The sequence below is a fragment of the Oncorhynchus kisutch genome, linkage group LG5, assembly GCF_002021735.2.
Source record: "Oncorhynchus kisutch isolate 150728-3 linkage group LG5, Okis_V2, whole genome shotgun sequence".
NCBI classification, from domain to species: Eukaryota; Metazoa; Chordata; class Actinopteri; order Salmoniformes; family Salmonidae; genus Oncorhynchus; species Oncorhynchus kisutch.
The window spans coordinates 59,247,443-59,275,323 of record NC_034178.2 but is presented as its reverse complement, the minus strand read 5'-3'; the positions used below and the strand labels follow the sequence as shown (position 1 = coordinate 59,275,323).

General features: G+C 43.4%; 1 protein-coding gene across 1 annotated transcript in view; it reads right to left on the bottom strand.

Annotated features, from left to right (window-relative positions):
- Window positions 1-27,881, bottom strand: part of LOC116374230 (serine/threonine-protein kinase WNK2-like) — a 67,406-nt gene that overhangs the window by 35,682 nt on the left and 3,843 nt on the right. The window contains exons 2-9 of the mRNA XM_031825540.1: window positions 7,059-7,231; window positions 6,669-6,889; window positions 6,200-6,357; window positions 5,254-5,342; window positions 4,594-4,813; window positions 3,806-3,940; window positions 3,578-3,686; window positions 2,202-2,395 (exon numbers count right to left, since the gene is read on the bottom strand). Of these exons, the coding sequence (XP_031681400.1) occupies window positions 2,202-2,395; window positions 3,578-3,686; window positions 3,806-3,940; window positions 4,594-4,813; window positions 5,254-5,342; window positions 6,200-6,357; window positions 6,669-6,889; window positions 7,059-7,231 (1,299 nt within the window). The remainder of the gene's footprint in view (window positions 1-2,201; window positions 2,396-3,577; window positions 3,687-3,805; window positions 3,941-4,593; window positions 4,814-5,253; window positions 5,343-6,199; window positions 6,358-6,668; window positions 6,890-7,058; window positions 7,232-27,881) is intronic.

The window sequence follows — 27,881 nt, the reverse complement described above, 5'->3', positions numbered from 1 at the left end:
AACACACAGGGGAAAGGCAGGCTTTCAGCTCATGGCTAAGAGGATCTATAACACATCATATAGAACAATCATCTGGAGAAGAAAATGAACATTGAGACGAACACAAAAAAAATCATCAGCATCTTCAACTGAGAAATGTTCCTTCACAGGAGCAACACAGGAGTGAATCATTGTGAGCAGGGTTGATATTGCTGCTGGAAACTGCAGGATAAAAGGGAGAGGCTGCAGTAGTAAGGGGATCTACACAGGTGATCCATCATATCATAGAATAAATAGTAATCTAAGACATTCTCTGTCTGCTGAGGAGGGAACAGAAACAGCTAGAACTGAGGCTAGGGGGAAGTGTTGCAACATTTCAGTAACTTGGTCATCATGGGAGGGACAGAGGAAGCTGAGCAAAGCAGGAAGAAGAACCAGCCTCATGCCCCTGCTGCAGCTAGGTCGGGTGTCGCTATGGCAACTGATGGGCATGGTCAAAGTTCAATCAAGCCTGTCGTATCCCTGACCTACCATTGTGCCACCTGGACCACCTGGTCTGCCTTCGCTGTCATGTGGCGATAGAAGCAGAGCTTTTTCCAAACTCAGGCCCAAGCCCAAGCCCTGGTCTTGATTAGAATGCTCAGGCACAGGAGAGGTGGGCTGGCTTTGGCCAGGCCAGTAGGCCCCAGTGTCTGGTGGTATAGGGGAGCTGGTCCTGCGAAGCCCAGCCTTTCCATAGCTTTGGCTGGGCCAGTAGGCCCCGGTGTCTGGTGGTATAGGGGAGCTGGTCCTGCGAAGCCCAGCCTTTCCATAGCTTTGGCTGGGCCAGTACAGGGTGTCTATTGGTGTTGGGGAGCTGCTCCTGCGACTGACGATGTGTCTTAGACAGTGGTTGAGCAGGGACAGACCTCCACTAGAGGAGCGGACCAATAGGTAAGGAGGTGGGGCAAGATGTGAGGGTGTGGTCCAGAAGGGAGATGGAGGAGCAGACAGGGAGGAGGTGATTGGAGGGAGATTGAGCAGTGAGAGGAGGTGGGGGGAGATTGATGGGGGGGTGTGGACTGGTGAGCACTGGGGAGAGGGAGGGAGGGGGGGCATTTGGGGGTAGCCTAGAGACTCCCCGGTCTCCATCCTGGTCCTCAGTAGAAGGTCAAAGCTCGCACAGGCTCTGCAGGAGTGGGAGTGGAAGTGGGAGTGGGGCAGGGGCAGGTCAGAGGGGCATTGTATGGGCTTTGTAACCAGGATGGCAGGATGGGGGTGATTGACTGATTGACTGATTGAGTCATGGTAGGAACACTGATGATGCTGGGACAGTGGAGGGGACAGGACAGGATCCTGAGGGGGAGGGGGGAGGGAGGCTGCTGCGCACTCCTCTGAAATTTCGTCCCCTTCTCGGCTCCCACGTAGGGTATTATCTCGTTTGGTACAGAGGTGGCAGTGAGAACGACTCAGTGGCTTAGGGAGAGAGTGGGCCCTACACATGTCAATCAAGGAGGTGCTTCCACGCCTAGTGCACTGATTGCTCCCACCACAACTCACTGTCCTCTCATTGGTCCCACAACCAGCAAACCAATATTCTGCCCTCTCAGGGGAGAGAAGAGGATTCTGAGATGCAGAGGGCTCACTGAAGTAGTGCTGCTCAGGTCGATCGGACAAAAGAAAACATATTTTAGTTCAGTTTGTCTTTACAAAGACAGAAACTACCCAAAACACAACATAAACAAGGAGCTAGAGAGACAAAGGGTATGTCTGACACTTGCAGTGAGAATACGTTTTGAAATACTGTGAGGGGAAAAAGTATTTGATCCCCTGCTGATTTTGTATGTTTGCCCACTGACAAAGAAATGATCAGTCTATAATTTTAATGGTAGGTTTATTTGAACAGTGAGAGACAGAATAACAACAACAAAAATCCAGAAAAACGCATGTCAAAAATGTTATAAATTTATTTGCATTTTAATGAGGGAAATAAGTATTTGACCCCTCTGCAATACATGACTTAGTACTTGGTGGCAAAACCCTTGTTGGCAATTGACATTCGTTTTTCTGGTTTTTTTTTGTTTGTTATTCTGTCTCTCACTGTTCAAATAAACCTACCATTAAAATTATAGACTGATCATTTCTTTGTCAGTGAGCAAACGTACAAAATCAGCAGGGGATCAAATACTTTTTTCCCCTGTATGAGTTTGAGACAATGGGGCATTTTGTGTGAGAGAACTTACAGGTGGAGACTGGTAGGCCCCCTGATGAAACTGTGTGGTACTAGCATGGGAGTAGGCCACCTGCGGAGGCTGTGCAGTGGGCTGCTGGTAGGCCGCCTGGTGCAGCTGGGCCTGGGACTGCACAGGTGGGCTGTAGACCTGGGGTGTAGATATGGGCTCTGGGAGGGACTGGTAGGGGGCACTGTGCTGACTGTCTAGAATAATAGGGAACAGTGTGTGGAGAAAACATTACGCCAACCTCAGACAACAGAGAGAGGGGGGGGGGGGGGTAGCCACAGAGATGCACTTTCTCCTTTACTGTGAGACATATTCCTCTACAAGTGATTCATTATTCACAGAAATGACTACATTTATTCCAAATTTTAACTTATTAAACCCAGAGGAAAAACTAAAAAGACTCATGGGCGAAGTAGCAATGGCTCCTCTTGCAGCCAAATATGTATTTGCCTGCCATAGCCTGAGGGACACTGAATAATAACATCTGCATAGTGAATAGTAACTTACTTATTATTACTATTATTGTTATTACTATTATTGTTATTTCTATTATTATTGTTGTTTATCATTCCAAATAGTAGTGGTATGGGTAGTAGGGTGATGAGAATGATAGCAGTTTAATGATGGTGGTGGTAGTAGGAGTAGTAGTAATGATGATGGTAGTTGTAGTACTGATGTAATGGTGAAGATGACAGTTATCTGGTTATAAGTTAGTTATAGTTTAATTTTCCATGTTTAGCTTGTAATATTTATTACATTTCTACTATATTGTTGTTATTTTTGTATTTACTTTTGTATTATTATTTACTACCATTTATATTATTATTTGTTATTGTTACTTACTTTTATTACTTTTATTACAATATATATTGTATACATTGTTGCTTTGGCAATATTGACACAATGTTTTCCATGCCAATAAAGCAGCTTGAATTTGAATGAAAGAGAAAGTGAAAGAGCTAGAGCGTAAGAAGGAAACAGAGGGACAAAGAGATTAAGCGTCATTATAATTCAAAAGCTGGGAGATGACTCAGAGCTGAGTCACTGGTGCTATTCATACCCTGCAGCAGTCTCTCTCTCTCTCTCTCGCTCTCTCTCGCTCGCTCACATACACACACTGATCTGCCTTCATGTCCCTCTATCTCTACCTGCCCTCTATAAGCCCTGTAGATATTCATCCGGATTACTTTGAACAGATCGGCCCTGCCTCAAGAGAAGGTGACCAGTGTATGTATATGTGTGTGTGTTTCAGTTACTTTAAGTGTTGGTCCGTTTTCTTGTATGCACATTCGTCTATGTGTTTGTTTCTTTATTTGTTTGTTGTTTTCCTGTGTCTCTGTCTTTGCTATTAGTTCAGAGGCTGCAGAGCAGGTTCTTACATGGGGCCGGCAGGCTGCAGAGCAGGGTAAGGGGCTGGTCACCCTCTTCCTCCTCAGACTCTGCTGGGGCCAGTGGCGCCCCCTGTGGTGTTAACCCAATGCTGGGCAACTGCAGCAGAGTTGTTTATTGTAAACATTTGGTTAATAATAATATGATAACATTGATTCAGACAGACAAATAAAGGAACAAATTAAAAACCAACATCAACAACGACAAAAAGCACAAACCTGTAGCAGGTTCTGGGTCTGGGTGTCGACTGCAGGGACGGTCCGATCCCTCCTCCATTTGATGAGAGCCACTCGGTCCTTGATGGACTTTCCTACTATCTTCACATCGCTGTCCAGGAAGAAGCCCGACTCCACCTACAACAGAGAGGTTATTACTAAACTAAGCACTAAAGGGAGTGCAATGTGACGCAGCATGGCAACGTAAATGTGATTGGTCAAGAATCCCCATGCTCCAAATGTTACACATTTCTCCATTCATCTTCTCTACTGTTTAGGGTCTTTCACTAAATTGTCTTTGCTATCACTAAACCAGGAAGAACCCAGAGTCCACCTACAGAGGACAGAACAGGATACAGAATAGTACAGGACTGGACAGTACACAGAATAGTACAGGACTGGACAGGGCAGGGAATGATGTGGCAGGGCAATGCAGACAGGACAGGGAAGGATATGGCAGGCAATGCAGATAGGACAGGACATGACTTGGGAGATATAGTCTGCACAGAACAGACGAAACCAAGATCACCATAGCACAGAGAGTGACAGACACTACACTCTAGAGGACACCCCAAGTGTTGTTTTTTAAACACTTCCCTTATCATAGAACAAAAATATATATTTTGACTCAACAAATAAAGTGTATCTATAGTTCTGTTTTTCAGTCTACATCATATATCCATATCATACTCTGCAACTGGCACTGCAAATACACCAACCGTTTCTGAACCATGATAACGTGAGCCCTACCAGAGTTATATACAATCTCTACACATGGCTCGGCAACTCACCATCTCCTGGGCCACACCCTCTGGGGTCTCTTTCTCCAGGTCAAAGGTGAACTCGATGGCCCCACTGTCCTTGTACTTCCCCTTCAGCTTCTTAGGGTCCTCCACCCACACCTTGAGGGCAATGGAATTCTTTTTCCCATCATCCTCCTCGGCCAGCTCCACCCTTACGCCTGTGTCCTCCGCAAAGAAGGCATGGTTCAAGAGGTCCTTTATGGTGTACCTGAGGACAACCCACATTCAGTACAGTATACACACACACACGCACGTTCACACACACACATAACACTGCTGCTGTGCAAAGGTTATAGTATCCATCAGATCCAGAGATGTGAAATGTCAGTACACATAAAAGCATCAACAGTAGCAGACCCAAATACTGGCACCAACTTCATACCTCAGGACAGAAACAGTGTGTGTGTGTGTGTGTGTGTGTGTTTATTGGTCATGTACACAGCAGGTATAAAAGGTGCAGTGAAATGCTTATGCAAAGTTGGCTAGGAGATAGCGACAGGGCGACCGTGTCTGTGTGTGTATGTTGTCATTTTTGTATGTGTCTGTGTCGCGTATGTGTGTTGTGCGTATGTGTTGGTTTTTACCATTTAATGCTTTCTATCTGCTCAGTTCTTTACTTTAAAGGTGGACTTGACTCTATCCACTTACCTCTCTTCCCTCCGATGGCAGATACACTCCCCGATGATCTCCTTAATCTCTGGGTCACTGATCTTATCATAACTGGCAGGCTTCACCCCCTGGAGATGCCAGACACAAATAACAACTATCTTCAGGATGACAAGTACGAAGAATATCATATGATATCTCAAACGTTCTCACACTGACACTCACATTCACATTCAGACGCAAAAACAAGAACAATCTTCATGATCACAAACATGAAGAACATTTGTTTATTTTTTGGATCCCCAGTTGCGACAGTTACTCTTCCTGGAGTCCACAAATATCGGGTGATGTCTCCCAGAGTCCCAAAAACAACAACACACACAGCGTTCAACCTGCATTCTTTGTGACAGGAGTAAGATGGCTGACAAATGTCATACCCCATTAAGAACAGATTCCCCGCGGTGCAGTGACATGGTCAGGAAGCTCCCTCTGGAAAAACATATGGGCACATGTTCCAAATATGGGTTCCAAATAGCACCCTATTCCCTATGTACTTCACTGCATAGGGAAAAGTCCATCAAAAGTAGTGCACTATGTAAGGAATAAAATACCATTTGAGACACAGACATGTTCTCCTTAAGTCTCCTTAAGTCATTTCCATGTGTTTGATATCATTCCATTCACTACAATCCAACCATTATTATGAGCCGTCCTCCCTCACCAGCCTCCTGTGCACTTCATTCATACTGGCATCTCTATAGTAACATTAGTGCTACTTTGATATTTCTGAGTGACTCTGTAGAAGCCTGTATCTGTGATCTTATGTAGGTTTGTTTTGTTAGTACTAACAGCTTGCATCACCATGGTAGACTTTTGAACTATTCACTGTAGATCTGTATGGCTTTGCTGTTAGTGCTAGTAAGAAAACATTGGTGCTAGCAATGGTGTGGGTGATAGATAGGATTGAAGATGGACTCGCTGGACTCACGCCGGTGACTTTGCGGTAGATCTGAGCAGCGTTCTGGCACTCGGAGTAGGGGTATTCTGAGGTGGCCATCTCCAACATACACATCCCGAAGGCATAGACGTCCACCGCCTCATCATAGTGCTCCTCATACATCTCAGGGGCCATGAACTCTGGGGTGCCTGGGACGACAGGGGTCAGAGAAGAGGGCAAACGTCAAAGGTCACAAGAGTTACAGGGCTCCTTCAGAAAGAAACAGAAGGTTTTTCCTTACACACTGGAACACACTCATGCTAAAATGATAAACATGCTAAGCTAATTCACATATACCTATCCAAAAGAGGCTCATTGAATTCACGGGCAGGTCTCAACAGAATTACTGTCATAATCCATGAAATGCATAGTTACAGTATAGATTCCATACTCTTTTACAGGTGATGTATTTACTACCCTTCCAAGCAGAGCATGAAAGAGCATGATTCATCATCCTCACCAATGACACTCTTGGCGAAGGAGGTCCTCTTCAGCGTAGCTAATCCCAGGTCTCCTATCTTGACGGAACCGGTGGGGCCGGTGATGAAGATGTTGTCACACTTCAGGTCCCTGTGGATGATGGGAGGGGTCCTGGTGTGGAGGAAGTGGAGGCCCTTCAGGATCTGTCGACACCAGCTCCTCAGAACCTTGGGCTTCATCACCTTGAAACGCTTGAGATACCTGGAAGATAAAGGGCAGACCATCATCATCAAGATTTTCATCATCAAGACCACTAATGTTACAATCCATCTGATAATGAACAAATATCATTAAACTATGAATCAAAATGTGGAGGAACTATTTCATTCCATGAGGGGGGGGGGCATGCTGTTGGTTGTGTGTGTCTCACGTTTTTAGTGTCCCTGAGGTCATGAGCTCTGTCACAAGAACGATGCACTTCCTCCCTTTGACTGGTGACTCCCAGAAGTCATAGAAACGCACAATGTTGGGGTGCTGGAGACCCTTCAACATCTCTGCCTCCTCTTTAAACCTCTGACGCTCCGCTTTAGTCAGTTTACGGTCCTGAGAGAAGAAAGAAGAGAGGGGGAGGTAAAGACAGAAAATAACAAGGGACACAGTTCCTTAAATTCTCTGGCATAACATCATCTCTATAATATATCCATGCTTGTGATTTTGAATATAAAGTATGAATAGAAATATTTACAAATATTGTCACTAATGATTTTATGGGGATTTGGCCATGCTGCATTCAAGTTGAAAACATCCATTAGTCACTATTCCATTGTCTCAGCAGTTATGTGATTGGACTACAAACCCATGAATGTAGGCTATATTTGGAGTTAACTTCTTTGTGACAGGGGGGCAGTATTGAGTAGCTTGGATGAATAAGGTTCCCAGAGTAAACTGCCTGCTACTCTGTCCCAGATGCTAATATATGCATATTAGTATTGGATAGAAAACACTCTGAAGGTTCTAAAATGGTTTGAATGATGTCTGTGAGTATAACAGAACTCATATGGCAGGCAAAAACCTGAGAAAAAATCCAAACAGGAAGTGGGAAATCTGAGGCTTGTAGTTTTTTATCTCAGCCCCTATTGGAGATACAGTGGGATATTGGTTACGTAGTTCCTAAGGCTTCCACTAGATGTCAACCGTCTTTAAAAACTGGTTTGAGGCTTCTACTGTGAAGTGGGCCTGAACGAGAGCTGAATGAGTCAGGTGTCTGGTAGAGTGCCACAGGCTTGGTCACGCGCATTTCACATGAGAGCGACCTGCGTTCCATTGCTTTTCTACAGACAATGGAATTCTCCGGTTGGAACGTTATTGAAGATTGATTAATTCTATACTTAGTTTGAAATGTTTCTACGACCTGTAATATAACTTTTTGAACTTTTCATCCGACGTTCGGCTGGACCTGAACGCGCGTTTGGATTTGTGTAATAAACGCCCTAAAGAAAGAAGCAATTTGGACATAAATGATGGACATTATCGAACAAATCAAACATTTATGGTGGAACTGGGATTCCTGGGAGTGCATTCTGATGAAGATCATCAAAGGTAAGGGAATATTTCTAACGCTATTTCTGACTAATGTTGACTACCCAAAATGGCGGATATCTTTTTTGCTGCTTTGTTGTCTGAACGCTATTTTATTTTATTTTATTTATTTTACCTTTATTTAACCAGGTAGGCAAGTTGAGAACAAGTTCTCATTTACAATTGCGACCTGGCCAAGATAAAGCAAAGCAGTTCGACAGATAAAACGATACAGAGTTACACATGGAGTAAAAACAAACATACAGTCAATAATGCAGTATAAACAAGTCTATATACAATGTGAGCAAATGAGGTGAGAAGGGAGGTAAAGGCAAAAAAGGCCATGATGGCAAAGTAAATACAATATAGCAAGTAAAATACTGGAATGGTAGTTTTGCAATGGAAGAATAAAAAATAATGGGGTGCAAAGGAGCAAAATAAATAAATAAATTAAAATTAAATACAGTTGGGAAAGAGGTAGTTGTTTGGGCTAAATTATAGGTGGGCTATGTACAGGTGCAGTAATCTGTGAGCTGCTCTGACAGTTGGTGCTTAAAGCTAGTGAGGGAGATAAGTGTTTCCAGTTTCAGAGATTTTTGTAGTTCGTTCCAGTCATTGGCAGCAGAGAACTGGAAGGAGAGGCGGCCAAAGAAAGAATTGGTTTTGGGGGTGACTAGAGAGATATACCTGCTGGAGCGTGTGCTACAGGTGGGATGGTGACCAGCGAGCTGAGATAAGGGGGGACTTTACCTAGCAGGGTCTTGTAGATGACATGGAGCCAGTGGGTTTGGCGACGAGTATGAAGCGAGGGCCAGCCAACGAGAGCGTACAGGTCGCAATGGTGGGTAGTATATGGGGCTTTGGTGATAAAACGGATTGCACTGTGATAGACTGCATCCAATTTGTTGAGTAGGGTATTGGAGGGTATTTTGTAAATGACATCGCCAAAGTCGAGGATTGGTAGGATGGTCAGTTTTACAAGGGTATGTTTGGCAGCATGAGTGAAGGATGCTTTGTTGCGAAATAGGAAGCCAATTCTAGATTTAACTTTGGATTGGAGATGTTTGATATGGGTCTGGAAGGAGAGTTTACAGTCTAACCAGACACCTAAGTATTTGTAGTTGTCCACGTATTCTAAGTCAGAGCCGTCCAGAGTAGTGATGTTGGACAGGCGGGTAGGTGCAGGTAGCGATTGGTTGAAGAGCATGCATTTAGTTTTACTTGTATTTAAGAGCAATTGGAGGCCACGGAAGGAGAGTTGTATGGCATTGAAGCTTGCCTGGAGGGTTGTTAACACAGTGTCCAAAGAAGGGCCGGAAGTATACAGAATGGTGTCGTCTGCGTAGAGGTGGATCAGGGACTCACCAGCAGCAAGAGCGACCTCATTGATGTATACAGAGAAGAGAGTCGGTCCAAGAATTGAACCCTGTGGCACCCCCATAGAGACTGCCAGAGGTCCGGACAGCAGACCCTCCGATTTGACACACTGAACTCTATCAGAGAAGTAGTTGGTGAACCAGGTATACTCAGATTATTGCATGGTTTGCTTTTTCCGTAAAGTTTTTTTGAAATCTGACACAGCGGTTGCATTAAAGAGAAGTATATCTCTAATTCCATGTGTAACACTTGTATTTTCATCAACATTTATGATGAGTATTTCTGTAAATTCATGTGGCTCTATAAAAATCACTGCATGTTTTAGAACTACTGAACGTAACGCGCCAATGTAAAATTCAATTTTTTTATATAAATATGCACTTTAGCGAACAAAACATACATGTATTGTGTAACATGAAGTCCTATGAGTGTCATCTGATGAAGATCATCAAAGGTTAGTGATTAATTTTATCTCTATTTGTGCTCCTCTCCTCTGTTTGGCTGGGAAAATGGCTGTGTTTTTCTGTGACTTTTGGTGACTTAACATAGTTGTTTGTGGTGCTTCGCTGTAAAGCCTTTTTGAATTCAGACACTGTGGCTGGATTAACGAGAATTTTATCTTTAAAATTATGTAAAATACTTGTATGCTTCAGGAATTTTTATTATGAGATTGTAGTTGTTTTGATTTTGGCGCCCTGCACTTTAACTGGCTGTTGGCAAGGTGGGACGCATCTCACATTTCCCAGAGAGGTTAACGCAAGTGTGATATTTTGAGTAAGGGAAGCATAGGGATGTGAATCTCTCTTCTCGTAACAGCCATGTATACAACACACATCTGTGATCTGGATGTGATGTCAGAATCACATCAGATGTGACATCATTATTTTTAAAGCATAATGTACAGCAAAGATATCTATTTGTATGATATGTGGTGATGTCAGAAGTGGGATCAGAGTCTTGCTTTGTTTAACAGGTGTTGTGAATCAGATAAAGACTTGTGAATCAGATAAAGACAGATAAAAAGCTGATATTTAATTTACCTTTGAGCATGGTGAAGTTATTAATTACCCTATGGATGGTGTATCAATACACCCAGACACTACAAAAATACAGGCATCGTCCCTAACTCAGTTGCCCGGAGAGGAAGAAAACCACTCAGGCATTTCACAATGAGGCCAATGGTGACTTTAAAACAGTTACAGAGTGTAATGTCTGTGATAGGAGAAAACTGAGGATTGATGAACAACATTGTAGTTACTCCACAATACTAACCTAAATGACAAAGTGAAAAGAAGGAAGCCTGTACAGAATACAAATATTCTAAAACATAAATCCTGTTGGGAAAAGGTTCTAAAGTAATACTGCAAAAAATGTGGCAAAGCAATGAACTTTTTGTCCTGACTACAAAGTGTTAAGTTTGGGGAAAATCCAATACAACACATTACTGAGTTCCACTCTCCATACTTTCAAGCATAGTGGTGGCTGCATCATGTTATGGGAAAACTTGTCGTCTTTAAGGACTGGGGAGTTTTTCAGGATAAAAAAATTACTGGAATAGAGCTAAGCACAGACAAAATCCTAGATGAAAACCTAGTTCAGTCTGCTTTCCACCAGACACTGGGAGATGAATTCACCTTTAGGCAGGACAATAACCTAAAGCACAAATCTACAATTGGAGTTCCTTGCCAAAAAGACAGCGAATGTTCCTGAGTGGCTGAGTTACAGTGTTGACTTAAATCTACTTGAAAATCTGTGGCGTTACCTGAAAATGGTTGTCTAGCAATGATCAACAACCAATTTCACAGAGCTTAATGAATTTTGAAAAGAATAATGGAAAATGTTGCACAATCCAGGTGTGGAAAGCTCTTAGAAACTTACCCAGAAAGACTCACAGCTGTAAGTAGTGCCAAAGTTGCTTCTACAAAGTATTGACTCAGGGATGTGAATACTTATGTAAATAAGATATTTCTGTAATTCATTTTCATTAAATATGACAGAATTTCTCAAAACATATTTTTACTTAGTCATTATGGGGCATTGTGTGTAGATGGGTGAGAAAAAAATATTGAATCCAGGGTGTAACACAACAAAATGTGGAATAAGTCAAGGGGTATGAATACTTTCTAAAGGCACAATAAACACACAGACACATACAAACAAACACACACACGTTTTTTTTCAGGGAACCGTGTGCATAGAGTGTTACAGAGTTCCCGATTGCAGAAATAAATCATGTCCATTCACAAGCATGGATTATTGGAGGAAGGTGCCGAGTCGAATTTCACCTAAAGCCCATAACCATCTAAGCTGTCGTATATCCTAACAACTAACATATTAGTAAGCAGATGCTAGCCTATTATAGATGTAGGATCTTCATTTGATCACTCCTTTGTTGCTGAGAACTTACCAGCACCATAGGAAATGCAGATGAGCTTCATGATTTACATAAATTCACTGAAAACACGCAATAACACACGGTTATATTAACAGCATTGCACTTCTCATGTAGCCTAATTTTGGCCATTTAATAGTCTAACCACCGATCAAGCAAAATTATGGATTAAACGTTCAAATCCTGTTTCTGCAGGATTATTTTGCTGCAACAATACTGGTCAAATTAAGATCGTACATCTGTAAACCTATCCTTAATTGCCAATACTGTATTTCCTATTCGGGATGCTATTCTGGAAGGAGGTGAATGATGGTAAGGGAGTTGCTCGGGGCTATATAAGGATCATGTGACTGTCTATGGATTTTCTCCAGGGCAGGGTGTGGCACTAACAGCATCTGCTTGCCTTGCTGAGCTTTGTCATCGTGATAGAAAACAGAGAAGCTAGCAGCACTAGAGTCCTGCTCTAACAGAATGGGTGAGACCCAGAATGAATGCAATTAGCTACGATTAAATACTTATGGGTTTATTGTCTCCGATACACAGCAGCCAGAGCCGATCGCTGTGTATCTTCAAATGACTTGCACAGGCGCACACTCCCCCTTTTTCCCTCTTCTCTCTCTCTGCAGTGGGGAGCGCTTGTGTGTGTGTGTGTGTGTGTGTGTGTGTGTGTGTGTGTGTGTGTGTGTGTGTGTGTGTGTGTGTGTGTGTGTGTGTGTGTGTGTGTGTGTGTGTGTGTGTGTGTGTGTGTGTGTGTGTGTGTGTGTGTGTGTGTATATATATATATATATATAGTGGGGAGAACAAGTATTTGATACACTGCCGATTTTGCAGATTTTCCTACTTACAAAGCATGTAGAGGTCTGTAATTTTTATCATAGGTACACTTCAACTGTGAGAGACAGAATCTAAAACAAAATCCAGAAAATCACATTGAATGATTTTTAAGTAATTAATTAGCATTTTATTGCATGACATAAGTATTTGATCACCTACCAACCAGTAAGAATTCCGGCTCTCACAGACCTGTTAGTTTTTCTTTAAGAAGCCCTCCTGTTCTCCACTCATTACCATTATTAACAGCACATGTTTGAACTCGTTACCTGTATAAAAAACACCTGTCCACACACTCAATCAAACAGACTCCAACCTCTCCACAATGGCCAAGACCAGAGAGCTGTGTAAGGACATCGGGGATAAAATTGTAGACCTGCACAAGGCTGGGATGGGCTACAAGACAATAGGCAAGCAGCTTGGTGAGAAGGCAACAACTGTTGGCGCAATTATTAGAAAATAGAAGAAGTTCAAGATGACGGTCAATCACCCTCGGTCTGGGGCTCCATGCAAGATTTCACCTCGTGGGGCATCAATGATCATGAGGAAGGTGAGGGATCAGCCCAGAACTACACGGCAGGACCTGGTCAATGACCTGAAGAGAGCTGGGACCACAGTCTCAAAGAAAACCATTGGTAACACACTACGCCATCATTGATTAAAATCCTGCAGCGCACGCAAGGTCCCCCTGCTCAAGCCAGCGCATGTCCAGGCCCGTCTGAAGTTTGCCAATGGCCATCTGGATGATCCAGAGGAGGAATGGGAGAAGGTCATGTGGTCTAATGAGACAAAAATATAGCTTTTTGGTCTAAACTCCACTCGCCGTGTTTGGAGGAAGAAGAAGGATGAGTACAACACCAAGAACATCATCCCAACCATGAAGCATGGAGGTGGAAAGGGGATAGGACGACTGAAGGATCTGGAGAAGGTCTGTATGGAGGAGTGGGCCAAAATCCCTGCTGCAGTGTGTGCAAACCTGGTCAAGAACTACAGGAAACGTATGATCTCTGTAATTGCAAACAAAGGGTTCTGTACCAAATATTCAGTTCTGCTTTTCTGATGTATCAAAAACTTATGTCATGCAATAAAATGCTAATTAATTACTTAAAAATCATACAATGTGATTTTCTGGATTTTGTTTTAGATTCCGTCTCTCACAGTTGAAGTGTACCTATGATGAAAAGTACATGTAAGGTCGAAAACTTGCAAAATCGTCAGTGTATCAAATACTTGTTCTCCCCACTGTATATATATATATATATAACTGTATCCTCAGCTGATCAGACACACTGGCAGCTGGCAGTATTTTATTCCCTGAATCATGTTGCATCATCCACTGATCCGAGACAATCAGGACCTGGTAAATCAGTCTGGTCCAGAGATAGGGACCGTGAGAGAGGAAACACATCCATATGATCAGTTGATTTACTAAATAAGTATTAGTACATTTATAAAGGATTTCTGCAGAAGATGTCTTAGACAATCTCGGCTGTATCCCCTTTTTTCTTTTCACTCAATTATCTCTCTCTTTTGCTATCTCTTTCATTTCCCTAATATTTCTTTATATATTTTTCTCTGTCTCTCTCTCACGCACACACACTTTTGATGTCCTGAGGCCCTTTATCACTGTAGCACAGGAGCACTGAAGGGCGAGGTATTATCTCCATGGAGAGTATAATTGCTGAATTATCACTCTGCGTCTCCCCCCCACCCCCACACACACACACTCTTTCAGTTTATTAGAGGGAATATCTGCTCTCACAGCCTGCCTAGTTTCTGCCCTTCTCCAATCACAGACGTATACACCTTTAATCTTTCCTCTCTCATCTCATCTCTCCTTTCTATTTTCTCCTCTCTCATCTCTCCTTTCTCCTCTCCCCTCATCTCTCCTTTCTCCTCTCCCCTCTCTCATCTCTCCTCTCCCCTCTCTCATCTCCCATCTCTCCGCACTCCACTCATCTCTCCTCTCTCATCTCCTCTCCTCTCTCATCTCCCCTCTCATCTCTCCTCTCATATCATCTCTCGTCTCATATCATCTCATTTGCCAGCAGCATACCACCCTGCATCCCACTGCTGGCTTATTTCTGAAACTAAGCAGGGTTGGTCCTGGTCAGTCCGCTGTCTTCCGGCTGGGATGTTAAACCCATGGCACTTATCGTAAGAGTAGGGGTGTTAACCCTGGTGTCCTGGTTAAATTCCCAACCCGACCCTCATACCATCATGGTCACCTAATCATCCCCAGCTTACAGTTAGCTCATTCCTCTCCCCTGTAACTATTCCCCAGGTCATTTCTGTAAATGATAATGTGTTCTCAGTCAACTTACCTGGTAAAATAAATAAAATCTCTCCTCTCTCAGCATAGAGGACCTGACAGGCTGCAGAGGAGACTAAGGCTGTGTCCCAAATGACACCCTATTCCCTTTATAGTTCACTACTTTTAGTGCGCTGTATAAGGAATAGGGTGGCATTTGAGATGCACATTGACTCCCCCTGGGGAACCTAAACAACAATGGGGCTCCAGGCTAAAATTGTTCCTAAAAAAAATTCCTCTCCAACCCTGGGTCTAACACTGAAAATGCTGCATCAGCTCCATAGCAAAAACACACTTACTTACTGACTGACTGACTGGCTTGCTTGCTTACTTACTTACTTTATTGTCCCCATGGTGACATTTTGTTGCAGTGTCATGTACACATTTAAAGTGGCGTTTAAATCCAAAACCAAATTGACAATACAACTTTCATAACAGTTACGCACCAATAAAAATAATAATAGTAAGAAATAAGAAGTAAAACATGAAATAAAAAAGAAGAAAAGACTGGCCTGCTGGCCTTACGGAGTCAATGGGAACAGTCGCCTGCTGGCCTTACGGAGTCAATGGGAACAGTCGCCTGCTGGCCTTACGGAGTCAATGGGAACAGTCGCCTGCTGGCCTTACGGAGTCAATGGGAAAACAGTCGCCTGCTGGCCTTACGGAGTCAATGGGAACAGTCGCCTGCTGGCCTTACGGAGTCAATGGGAACAGTCGCCTGCTGGCCTTACGGAGTCAATGGGAACAGTCGCCTGCTGGCCTTACGGAGTCAATGGGAACAGTCGCCTGCTGGCCTTACGGAGTCAATGGGAACAGTCGCCTGCTGGCCTTACAGAGTCAATGGGAACAGTCGCCTGCTGGCCTTACGGAGTCAATGGGAACAGTCGCCTGCTGGCCTTACGGAGTCAATGGGAACAGTCGCCTGCTGGCCTTACGGAGTCAATGGGAACAGTCGCCTGCTGGCCTTACGGAGTCAATGGGAACAGTCGCCTGCTGGCCTTACGGAGTCAATGGGAACAGTCGCCTGCTGGCCTTACGGAGTCAATGGGAACAGTCGCCTGCTGGCCTTACGGAGTCAATGGGAACAGTCGCCTGCTGGCCTTACGGAGTCAATGCAATGGGCTTCCTATTTCGCAACAAAGCATCCTTCACTCATGCTGCCAAACATACCCTTGTAAAACTGACCATCCTACCAATCCTCGACTTTGGCGATGTCATTTACAAAATAGCCTCCAATACCCTACTCAACAAATTGGATGCAGTCTATCACAGTGCAATCCGTTTTATCACCAAAGCCCCATATACTACCCACCATTGCGACCTGTACGCTCTCGTTGGCTGGCCCTCGCTTCATACTCGTCGCCAAACCCACTGGCTCCATGTCATCTACAAGACACTGCTAGGTAAAGTCCCCCCTTATCTCAGCTCGCTGGTCACCATAGCATCTCCCACCTGTAGCACACGCTCCAGCAGGTATATCTCTCTAGTCACCCCCAAAACCAATTCTTTCTTTGGCCGCCTCTCCTTCCAGTTCTCTGCTGCCAATGACTGGAACGAACTACAAAAATCTCTGAAACTGGAAACACTTATCTCCCTCACTAGCTTTAAGCACCAACTGTCAGAGCAGCTCACAGATTACTGCACCTGTACATAGCCCACCTATAATTTAGCCCAAACAACTACCTCTTTCCCAACTGTATTTAATTTTAATTTATTTATTTATTTTGCTCCTTTGCACCCCATTATTTTTTTATTTCTACTTTGCACATTCTTCCATTGCAAAACTACCATTCCAGTATTTTACTTGCTATATTGTATTTACTTTGCCATCCTGGCCTTTTTTGCCTTTACCTCCCTTCTCACCTCATTTGCTCACATTGTATATAGACTTGTTTATACTGCATTATTGACTGTATGTTTGTTTTTACTCCATGTGTAACTCTGTGTCATTTTATCTGTCGAACTGCTTTGCTTTATCTTGGCCAGGTCGCAATTGTAAATGAGAACTTGTTCTCAACTTGCCTACCTGGTTAAATAAAGGTAAAATAAATAAAAATTTAAAAAAAATGGGAACAGTCGCCTGCTGGCCTTACGGAGTCAATGGGAACAGTCGCCTGCTGGCCTTACGGAGTCAATGGGAACAGTCGCCTGCTGGCCTTACGGAGTCAATGGGAACAGTCGCCTGCTGGCCTTACGGAGTCAATGGGAACAGTCGCCTGCTGGCCTTACGGAGTCAATGGGAACATTTGCCCGAGCTATTTAGGAGGGATATCACACCTGGCACAAATGATTGTCTCGTTCTATTTTTCCTGCTGAGGGGTGCCCTATACCTGCGCCCAGAGGGGAGTAATTCAAAGTCCAGGTACAGGACCCCTCTGTGTCTGAAACTACTGAATATCTCTCTCTCCCTTGGCTGAGTTCTGGAACCACAACACATATTCTGACTCACCTGCCTGTGCACTGAAACAGTGTATTTACATGCATAGCCGAAGGGTGCATATGGTAGGCTGTGTATACTGCATGAATTGTTAAATTATGACATCACAGATTTGTGAAATGTATCAGATGCTGTTCTAAACCAATGCCAGTGAACTAGTCTCTTCCTCTCTCAGCTGACTCTGCTCTGACACTAAACTCCTCTCTCAGCTGTCTCTGCTCTGACACTAAACTCCTCTCTCAGTTGTCTCTGCTCTGACACTAAACTCCTCTCTTAGTTGTCTCTGCTCTGACACTAAACTCCTCTCTCAGCTGTCTCTGCTCTGACACTAAACTCCTCTCTCAACTGTCTCTGCTCTGACACTAAACTCCTCTCTCAGCTGTCTCTGCTCTGACACTAAAACTCCTCTCTCAGCTGTCTCTGCTCTGACACTAAACTCCTCTCTCAGCTGTCTCTGCTCTGACACTAAACTCCTCTCTCAGTTGTCTCTGCTCTGACACTAAACTCCTCTCTCAGTTGTCTCTGCTCTGACACTAAACTCCTCTCTCAGCTGTCTCTGCTCTGACACTAAACTACTCTCTCAGCTGTCTCTGCTCTGACACTAAACTCCTCTCTCAGCTGTCTCTGCTCTGACACTAAACTCCTCTCTCAGCTCCTCTTGTGACACCCTAAAACGTTCTATGCAGGATTACAGAAAATTGACCGCAAATGGACCAAACCCAGATCTGACCTACAGAAACGTGGGGGGTCTTTTTTCAGTCCGCTGAAAACGTAGAGAATAGAGTTGTATTAAACACAATGGTGCCAAAGACACATCAATTGGCACAATGTCACTATCATTAATGCATGGCTTTGATTTTAGAGTAATTTGCATTAAGGGGGCTGAATAGCTGAGAGCTGAGTTTTTGGTAATACAGTGCCCTGCGAAAGTATTTGGCCCCCTTGAACTTTGCGACCTTTTGCCACATTTCAGGCTTCAAACATAAAGATATAAAACTGTATTTTTTTGTGAAGAATCAACAACGAGTGGGACACAATCATGAAGTGGAACGACATTTATTGGATATTTCAAACTTTTTTAACAAATCAAAAACTGAAGAATTGGGCGTGCAAAATTATTCAGCCCCCTTAAGTTAATACTTTGTAGCGCCACCTTTTGCTGCGATTACAGCTGTAAGTCGCTTGGGGTATGTCTCTATCAGTTTTGCACATCGAGAGACTGACATTTTTTCCCATTCCTCCTTGCAAAACAGCTCGAGCTCAGTGAGGTTGGATGGAGAGCATTTGTGAACAGCAGTTTTCAGTTCTTTCCACAGATTCTCGATTGGATTGAGGTCTGGACTTTGACTTGGCCATTCTAACACCTGGATATGTTTATTTTTGAACCATTCCATTGTAGATTTTGCTTTATGTTTTGGATCATTGTCTTGTTGGAAGACAAATCTCCGTCCCAGTCTCAGGTCTTTTGCAGACTCCATCAGGTTTTCTTCCAGAATGGTCCTGTATTTGGCTCCATCCATCTTCCCATCAATTTTAACCATCTTCCCTGTCCCTGCTGAAGAAAAACAGGCCCAAACCATGATGCTGCCACCACCATGTTTGACAGTGGGGATGGTGTGTTCAGGGTGATGTGCTGTGTTGCTTTTACGCCAAACATAACGTTTTGCATTGTTTCCAAAAAGTTAAATTTTGGTTTCATCTGACCAGAGCACCTTCTTCCACATGTTTGGTGTGTCTCCCAGGTGGCTTGTGGCAAACTTTAAACGACACTTTTTATGGATATCTTTAAGAAATGGCTTTCTTCTTGCCACTCTCCCACCTCAGCTGTAGATCTCTGCAGTTCATCCAGAGTGATCATGGGCCTCTTGGCTGCATCTCTGATCAGTCTTCTCCTTGTATGAGCTGAAAGTTTAGAGGGACAGCCAGGTCTTGGTAGATTTGCAGTGGTCTGATACTCCTTCCATTTCAATATTATCGCTTGCACAGTGCTCCTTGGGATGTTTAAAGCTTTGGAAATCTTTTTGTATCAAAATCCGGCTTTAAACTTCTTCACAACAGTATCTCGGACCTGCCTGGTGTGTTCCTTGTTCTTCATGATGCTCTCTGCGCTTTTAACGGACCTCTGAGACTATCACAGTGCAGGTGCATTTATACGGAGACTTGATTACACACAGGTGGATTGTATGTATCATCATTAGTCATTTAGGTCAACATTGGATCATTCAGAGATCCTCACTGAACTTCTGGAGAGAGTTTGCTGCACTGAAAGTAAAGGGGCTGAATAATTTTGCACGCCCAATTTTTAAGTTTTTGATTTGTTAAAAAAGTTTGAAATATCCAATAAATGTCGTTCCACTTCATGATTGTGTCCCACTTGTTGTTGATTCTTCACAAAAAAATACAGTTTTATATCTTTATGTTTGAAGCCTGAAATGTGGCAAAAGGTCGCAAAGTTCAAGGGGGCCGAATACTTTCGCAAGGCACTGTACACAGCCGGACATGTCAAAGCAACTGTGAAAGTAACTGTAGCTATACCCAACTATACACAGAGTCACCCAGTTACCTGCATGGAGTCTGCATGAAGACTTTGCTTGGACTGTCCAAACGAAACCCATGATGGTAGTGATTATGACTCTACCTTGTTTGGTAAAGTAGGACACACACACAGATAGCCCTGGATAAACAGTCCCTTCCTCCTCTCTTTTATGCAGTCCCTATCCCCCACCCACTCTCCAACTGAAGATAAGCCAAACAGTGGTGGCCCAAGACACGCCCTGGCCCCTGGCCATTCAGCAGCACCAGACCAGAGCACAGTGAACTGTAACTCTCCATCCATTCCCTCATCTGTCTCCCCAGTCCTCTCAGTAAAGGGTACGGCCATCCCTCAATGTGCCAGTGATTATATACACCATGCATCAGACCACAGCAGCAACAGGCAACAAAGACATCCAGGGGCCTGGATTATATCACTGTTCTGAAGCAGAATTATTCAATAAAAGATTGTGAAGCTCCACAAAAGCATTTTATTATTCTACTTGCTCTGTGCTGTGGGGATTTTGTTTATTCTATGGCAACAGGCTGTCAGGGAAAGAGAGAGGAGGGAAGGAGGGAGAGAGTAGGGAGGGAGAGAGAGTAGAGAGTAGGGAAGGAGAGAGAGAGAGAGTAGGGAGGGAGAGAGAGAGTAGGGAGGGAGAGAGAGTAGAGAGTAGGGAAGGAGAGAGAGAGAGTAGGGAGGGAGAGAGAGAGAGATAGTAGGGACAGAGGGAGAGAGAGTAGAGAGGGAGAGAGAGTAGGGAGGGAGGGAGAGAGAGAGAGAGATAGTAGGGATGGAGGGAGAGAGTAGGGAGGGAGGGAGAGGAAGTAGGGAGGGAGAGAGAGTAGGGAGGAAAGGGAGAGATAGTAGGGAGGGAGGTAGAGAGAGTAGGGAGGGAGGGAAATAGAGTAGAGAGGGAGAGATGGGAGAGCAGGGAAGGAGGGAGAATTTGACATACATGTCACCCAAAATACTCTAAAGGAATTGCATCAAAACCATGGATCTGTATTGGTTTGTGACTACATACTCTGCAAGAACAGACCTCAATTAGTCCTGGTAGGCTGGCATACTGACTGTCCAGAGCAAGGTTATTATAGTTTTGTGATTTAATATTATTTTTTATAACTATTCGTTTTTAGATTTTTATTATAAATTCAGTTTAGTTTCAGTTAGTTTTCAGACGTGATTTACTCGTTTTTATTTAGCTTCAGTTTGATAAAAAAAACACATTTATGTTTTGTTTTTTAATTATTTATAGTAGTTTTAGTTTTAGTTTTAGGGACTATGCGTGGGAGGCTAGGAGCCATTTACAGCGCCTTCAGAAAGTATTCACACACCTTGACTTTTCCACATTTGGTTGTTGGTACAGCCTGAATTTAAAATGGATCAAACTGAGATTTTGTGTCACTGCCCTACACACAATACCCCATAATGTCAAAGTGGAATTATGTTTTTAGAAAAGTTTGTAATTAAAAATGAAGCTGAAATGTCTTGAGTCAATAATTATTCAGCCCCTTTGTTATGGCAAGCCTAAAAAAGTTCTGGAGTAAAAAGGTGATTAACAAGTCACATAATAAGTTGCATGGAGTCACTCTCTGTGCATCATGTTTAACATGATTTTTGAATGACTTCCTCATCTCTGTTCCCCAACCATACAATTATCTGTAAAATCCCTCAGTCGAGCAATGAATTTAAACCACAGATTCAACCACAAAAGAAGGAAGCCTGTACACAATACAAATATTCCAAAACATGCATCCTGTTTGCACTAATGTAAAACCACAACAACAAAAACATTTTTAAATGACCTGAATAATGAGCGTTATGTTTGGGGCAAATCCAACACAACACATCACTGAGTACTACTCTTCATATTTTCAAGCATGTTGGTGGCTGCATCATATTATGGGTATGCTTGTCATTGGCAAGGACAAGGGAGTTTTTTGGGGGGGATAAAAATAAACGTAATTGAGTTAAGCACAGGCAAAATCCGAGAGGAATGTCTGGTTCAGTCTGCTTTCCAACAGACACTGGGAGACAAATGCACCTTTTAGCAGGAAAATAATCTAAAACACAAGGCCAAATATACAGTTGCTTACCAAGACAACATGGAATGTTCCTGAGCTGTCTAGTTACAGTTTTGACTTAAATCGGCTTGAAAATCTATGGCAAGACTTGAACATGGCTTTCTAGCAATGATCAACAACCAACTTGATAGAGCTTAAATAATTTTTTTAAAGTATAATGTGCAAATATTGTACACAGCTGTAAACACTGTCAAAGGTATCCATAGACTTGGATAGGCATAACATCTCTGTATCTGTGTCATGATGGTATCAGTGACAGGATGGGCAGCGCCATTGAGGCCATTTCCATCTTGAAATAGTCCATTTTCTTCTTCAAAAGTAAAATTCATTTGCTGATCCCTCCTGATGACCCAGCTGTCCTGACTCTAACCTGGGTCATCAGGAGGGATCAGCCAATGAAGTTGGAAGTCCTGCCCAGCTGACTAAATCAAAATGGCAAAAGTCCTCATTGGCCCTGCTCATGCTAACAAAGGATTATTGCCACTAGAGGACTCCATACAACTCCACAGTCAGGACATAGGTTTGTTTAGGTTAAAATTATGAATCAATCCTAATGTGACTTGGATTTAAAGGATAAATCCCTAGACTGGTGCAATAAATATAGTTGAAGGAAACTCCCAGGTTTACTCTAATCCAATGCTTTATTTTACTTTAGTAGATGTACCTTTACCTTTATCTGACAGAAAGAGAGGGGGAAAAATACAAATTAAGTCATGGCACATTGAATATGTTATGTTTATGTCATTGTAAACATGTATCTCTATCCAGAGAGACATCAGGGATTGTAACATACTCTGTTTCACGGAAACATGGCTCTCCCGTTATATACTGTCGGAGTCGGTCCAGCCATCTGGATTCTCAGTCCATCGTGCCGACAGGAATAAACATCTCTCCGGTAAGAAGAAGGGCGGGGATGTATGTTACATGATTAACGACTCATGGTGTAATTGTAATAACATACAGGGACTCAAGTCCTTTAGTTCACCCGAACTAGAATACCTCACAATTGAATGCCAACCGTATTATCTCCCAAGAGAATTACAGTGCCTTGCGAAAGTATTCGGCCCCCTTGAACTTTGTGACCTTTTGCCACATTTCAGGCTTCAAACATAAAGATATAAAACTGTATTTTTTTGTGAAGGATCAACAACAAGTGGGACACAATCATGAAGTGGAACGACATTTATTGAATATTTCAAACTTTTTTAACAAATCAAAAACTGAAAAACTGGGCATGCAAAATTATTCAGCCCCTTTACTTTCAGTGCAGCAAACTCTCTCCAGAAGTTCAGTGAGGATCTCTGAATGATCCAATGTTGACCTAAATTACTAATGATGATAAATACAATCCACCTGTGTGTAATCAAGTCTCCGTATAAATGCACCTGCACTGTGATAGTCTCAGAGGTCTGTTAAAAGCGCAGAGAGCATCATGAAGAACAAGGAACACACCAGGCAGGTCCGAGATACTGTTGTGAAGAAGTTTAAAGCCGGATTTGGATACAAAAAGATTTCCCAAGCTTTAAACATCCCAAGGAGCACTGTGCAAGCGATAATATTGAAATGGAAGGAGTATCAGACCACTGCAAATCTACCAAGACCTGGCCGTCCCTCTAGACTTTCAGCTCATACAAGGAGAAGACTGATCAGAGATGCAGCCAAGAGGCCCATGATCACTCTGGATGAACTGCAGAGATCTACAGCTGAGGTGGGAGACTCTGTCCATAGGACAACAATCAGTCATATATTGCACAAATCTGGCCTTTATGGAAGAGTGGCAAGAAGAAAGCCATTTCTTTAAGATATCCATTGTTTAAAGTTTGCCACAAGCCACCTGGGAGACACACCAAACATGTGGAAGAAGGTGCTCTGGTCAGATGAAACCAAAATTGAACTTTTTGGCAACAAAAGCAACACAGCTCATCACCCTGAACACACCATCCCCACTGTCAAACATGGTGGTGGCAGCATCATGGTTTGGGCCTGCTTTTCTTCAGCAGGGACAGGGAAGATGGTTAAAATTGATGGGAAGATGGATGGAGCCAAATACAGGACCATTCTGGAAGAAAACCTGATGGAGTCTGCAAAAGACCTGAGACTGGGACGGAGATTTGTCTTCCAACAAGACAATGATCCAAAACATAAAGCAAAATCTACAATGGAATGGTTCAAAAATAAACATATCCAGGTGTTAGAATGGCCAAGTCAAAGTCCAGACCTGAATCCAATCGAGAATCTGTGGAAAGAACTGAAAACTGCTGTTCACAAATGCTCTCCATCCAACCTCACTGAGCTCGAGCAGTTTTGCAAGGAGGAATGGGAAAAAATGTCAGTCTCTCGATGTGCAAAACTGATAGAGACATACCCCAAGCGACTTACAGCTGTAATCGCAGCAAAAGGTGGCGCTACAAAGTGTTAACTTAAGGGTGCTGAATAATTTTGCACGCCCAATTTTTCAGTTTTTGATTTGTTAAAAAAGTTTTAAATATCCAATAAATGTCGTTCCACTTCATGATTGTGTCCCACTTGTTGTTGATTCTTCACAAAAAATACAGTTTTATATCTTTATGTTTGAAGCCTGAAATGTGGCAAAAGGTCGCAAAGTTCAAGGGGGCCGAATACTTTCTCAATGCACTGTATCTTCGGTTATTGTCACAGCCGTGTAAATCAAGCCGATACCACGATGGCCCTCAAGGAACTTCACTGGACTTCGTGCAAACTGGAAACCATGAGGCTGAATTTATTAAAGATGGGGATTTTAACGAAGCAAATTTGAGGAAAAGGCTTCCTAAATTCTGTCAGCATATCGACTGTAGCACTCACACTGGGAAAACACTCGACCATTGCTACTCCAACTTCCGGGATGCATACAAGGCCCTCCCCCGCCATACTTTCGGAAAATCTGACCACAACTCCATTTCGCTCCTCCCTTCCAATAGGCAGAAACTCAAACAGGAAGTACCTGTGCTAAGGACTATTCAATGCTGGTCTGACCATTCGGAATCCACGCTTCAAGATTGTTTTGATCATGCGGACTGAGATATGTTCCCGAATACCTTCAGGGGAATTATATTGACGTGTTCACCGAGACGGTTACTGAGTATATTAATAAGTGTATAGGAGATGTGGTACCCACTGTGCCTATTAAAACCTACCCTAATCAGCAACCGTGGATAAATGGCAGCATTCGCACTTAACTGTTAGCGCAAACCACAGTATTTAACCATGGTAAGGTGACTGGGAATATGGCAGAATAATAACAAACAGAGTCGCAATTCAACAGCTCAGACATAAGATGTATGTGGCAGGGTCTACAGTCAATCACAGACTACAAAAGGAAAACCAGTTATGCCGCAGACACTGACGCCTTTCTCCCAGACAAGCTAAACACTTCATCGACCGCTTTGAGGATAACACAGTGCAACTGACGCGGCCAGCTACCAAGAACAGTGGGCTCTCCTTCTCCGTGGTTGACGTGAGTAAGACATGTAAGCGTGTTAACCCTCGCAAGGCTGCCGGCCCAGACGGCATCCTAGCCACGTCCTCAGAACATGTGGCTGGTGTGTTTACGGACATATTAAATCATTCCCTATCCCAGACTGCTGTCTCAACATGCTTCAAGATGGCCACCAATGTCCCTGTTCCCAAGAATGCAAAGGTAACTGAACTAAATTACTATCGCCCAATGATCAAATCACCTTCAAGGATCAAATCACCTCTACCTTACCTGCCACCCTAGACCCACTTCAATTTGCTTACCGCCCCAATAGGTCCACAGACGATGCAATCGCCGTCACACTGCACACTGCCCTTCCCATCTGGACAAGAGGAATACCTATGTAAGAATGCTGTTCATTGACTATAGCTCAGCATTCAACACCATAGAACCCTCCATGGTCAACATTAAGTTCAAGGCCATGGATCTGAACCCTGTCCTGTGCAATTGGGTCCTGGACTTCCTGATGGGCCGCCCCCAGGTGGTGGTAGGAAACGACACCTACACTTCACTGATCCTCAACACTGGGGCCCCACAAGGGTGCGTGCTCAGCCCCCCTCCTGTATTCCCTGTTCGCCCATGACTGCATGGCCATGCACGCCTCCAACTCAATCATCAAGTTTGCAGATGACACAACAGTAGCAGGCTTGACTAACAACAACGATGAGACAACCTACAGGGAGGAGGTGAGGGCTCTGGGAGTGTGGTGTCAGGAAAATAACCTCCCACTCAACGATCACGAAACCAAGGAGATGATCCTGGACTTCAGGAAACAGCAGAGGGATCACCTCCTGATCCATTTCGACGGGACACCAGTGGAGAAGGTGGAAAGTTCTTCGGTGTACACATCACAACAAAACTGAAATGATCCACCCACACAGACAATGTGGTGAAGAAGGCGCAACAGAGTTTGGCTTGTCACCTAAAACCTTCACAAACTCTTATACATGCACAATTGAGAGCATCCTGTTGGGCTGTTGTGGCAACTGCACCGCCCACAACTGCAAAGGCTCTCCAGAGGCTGGTGCGGTCTGCACAACGCATCACTGGGGGCAATCTACCTGCCCTCCAGGACACCTACAGCACCCGATGTCACAAAAAGATCATCAAGTACAACAACCACCCAAGCCACTGCCTGTTCACCCCGCTATCATCCAGAAGGCGAAGTCAGTACAGGTGCATCAAAGCTGGGACCGAGAGACTGAAAAACAGCTTCTATCTCAAGGCCATAAGACTGTTAAATAGTCAACACTAGCACAGAGGCTGCAGCCTACATACACAGACTTGAAATCATTGGCCACTTTAATAAATGGAACACTTGTCACTTAAAATAATGTCACTTTAATAATGTTTACATATCTTGCATTGCTCATTTCATATGTATATACTGTATTATATACTATACTCAGTCTATGCCGCTCTGACATTTCCGGTCCATATATTTATATATTCTTAATTCCATTCCTTTACTTAGATTTGTGTGTATTAGGTATTTGTTGGGAAATTGTTAGATATTACTTGTTAGATATTGCTGCACTGTCGAAACTAGGAGCACAAGCATTTCGCTACACCCGCAATAACATCTGCTAAACACATGTATGTGACAAATAACATGTTATTTTATTTGAGTATGTGTGTACACATACCCCCTTTTACCTCTTCCAGGTATTTCCGCAGTCCACATGGGGCACTTAGTGCTCTGCCAGGTTGACCCTTCGGCTGGACAGTGACCCCAGACACAATCTTCGAAGCAAATAAGCAATATTTCTGAAGTACTGTGGTCAAGACCCTTGCTGGATTCATCTGTCTGGCATCTTCCTGGTGTCCTGCTGCTCCATGGCTGTACTCTCTGATTTGCCAATGTAAAAAATCACTCTGCTTCCCTCTAGGGCCGGGACGATACCAGCATCGCGGTACTTGTTAGTAAAGTGGCAACCAGATTTTAAAAACAAACCTAATGTTGTAAACAAACAAAATGATGTTGTCATCCAGTCACATTTATTCATTTTCCAAGCTATAGTACACAATATTTTACATTCAGCAGGTTTTTGAAGGACCAAACAGTTGGTCCTTTTTTCATTTTTTGCATTGGAAAAAATATTGCGATACTGGTATTGTCACAGACTTACTTCCCTCATCAGTGGTTCCTTGTCTGTTGAGCGAAGTTCCAGAGACGCACTTGGATCCATCTTGGCAATCTGCTGCAAAGGT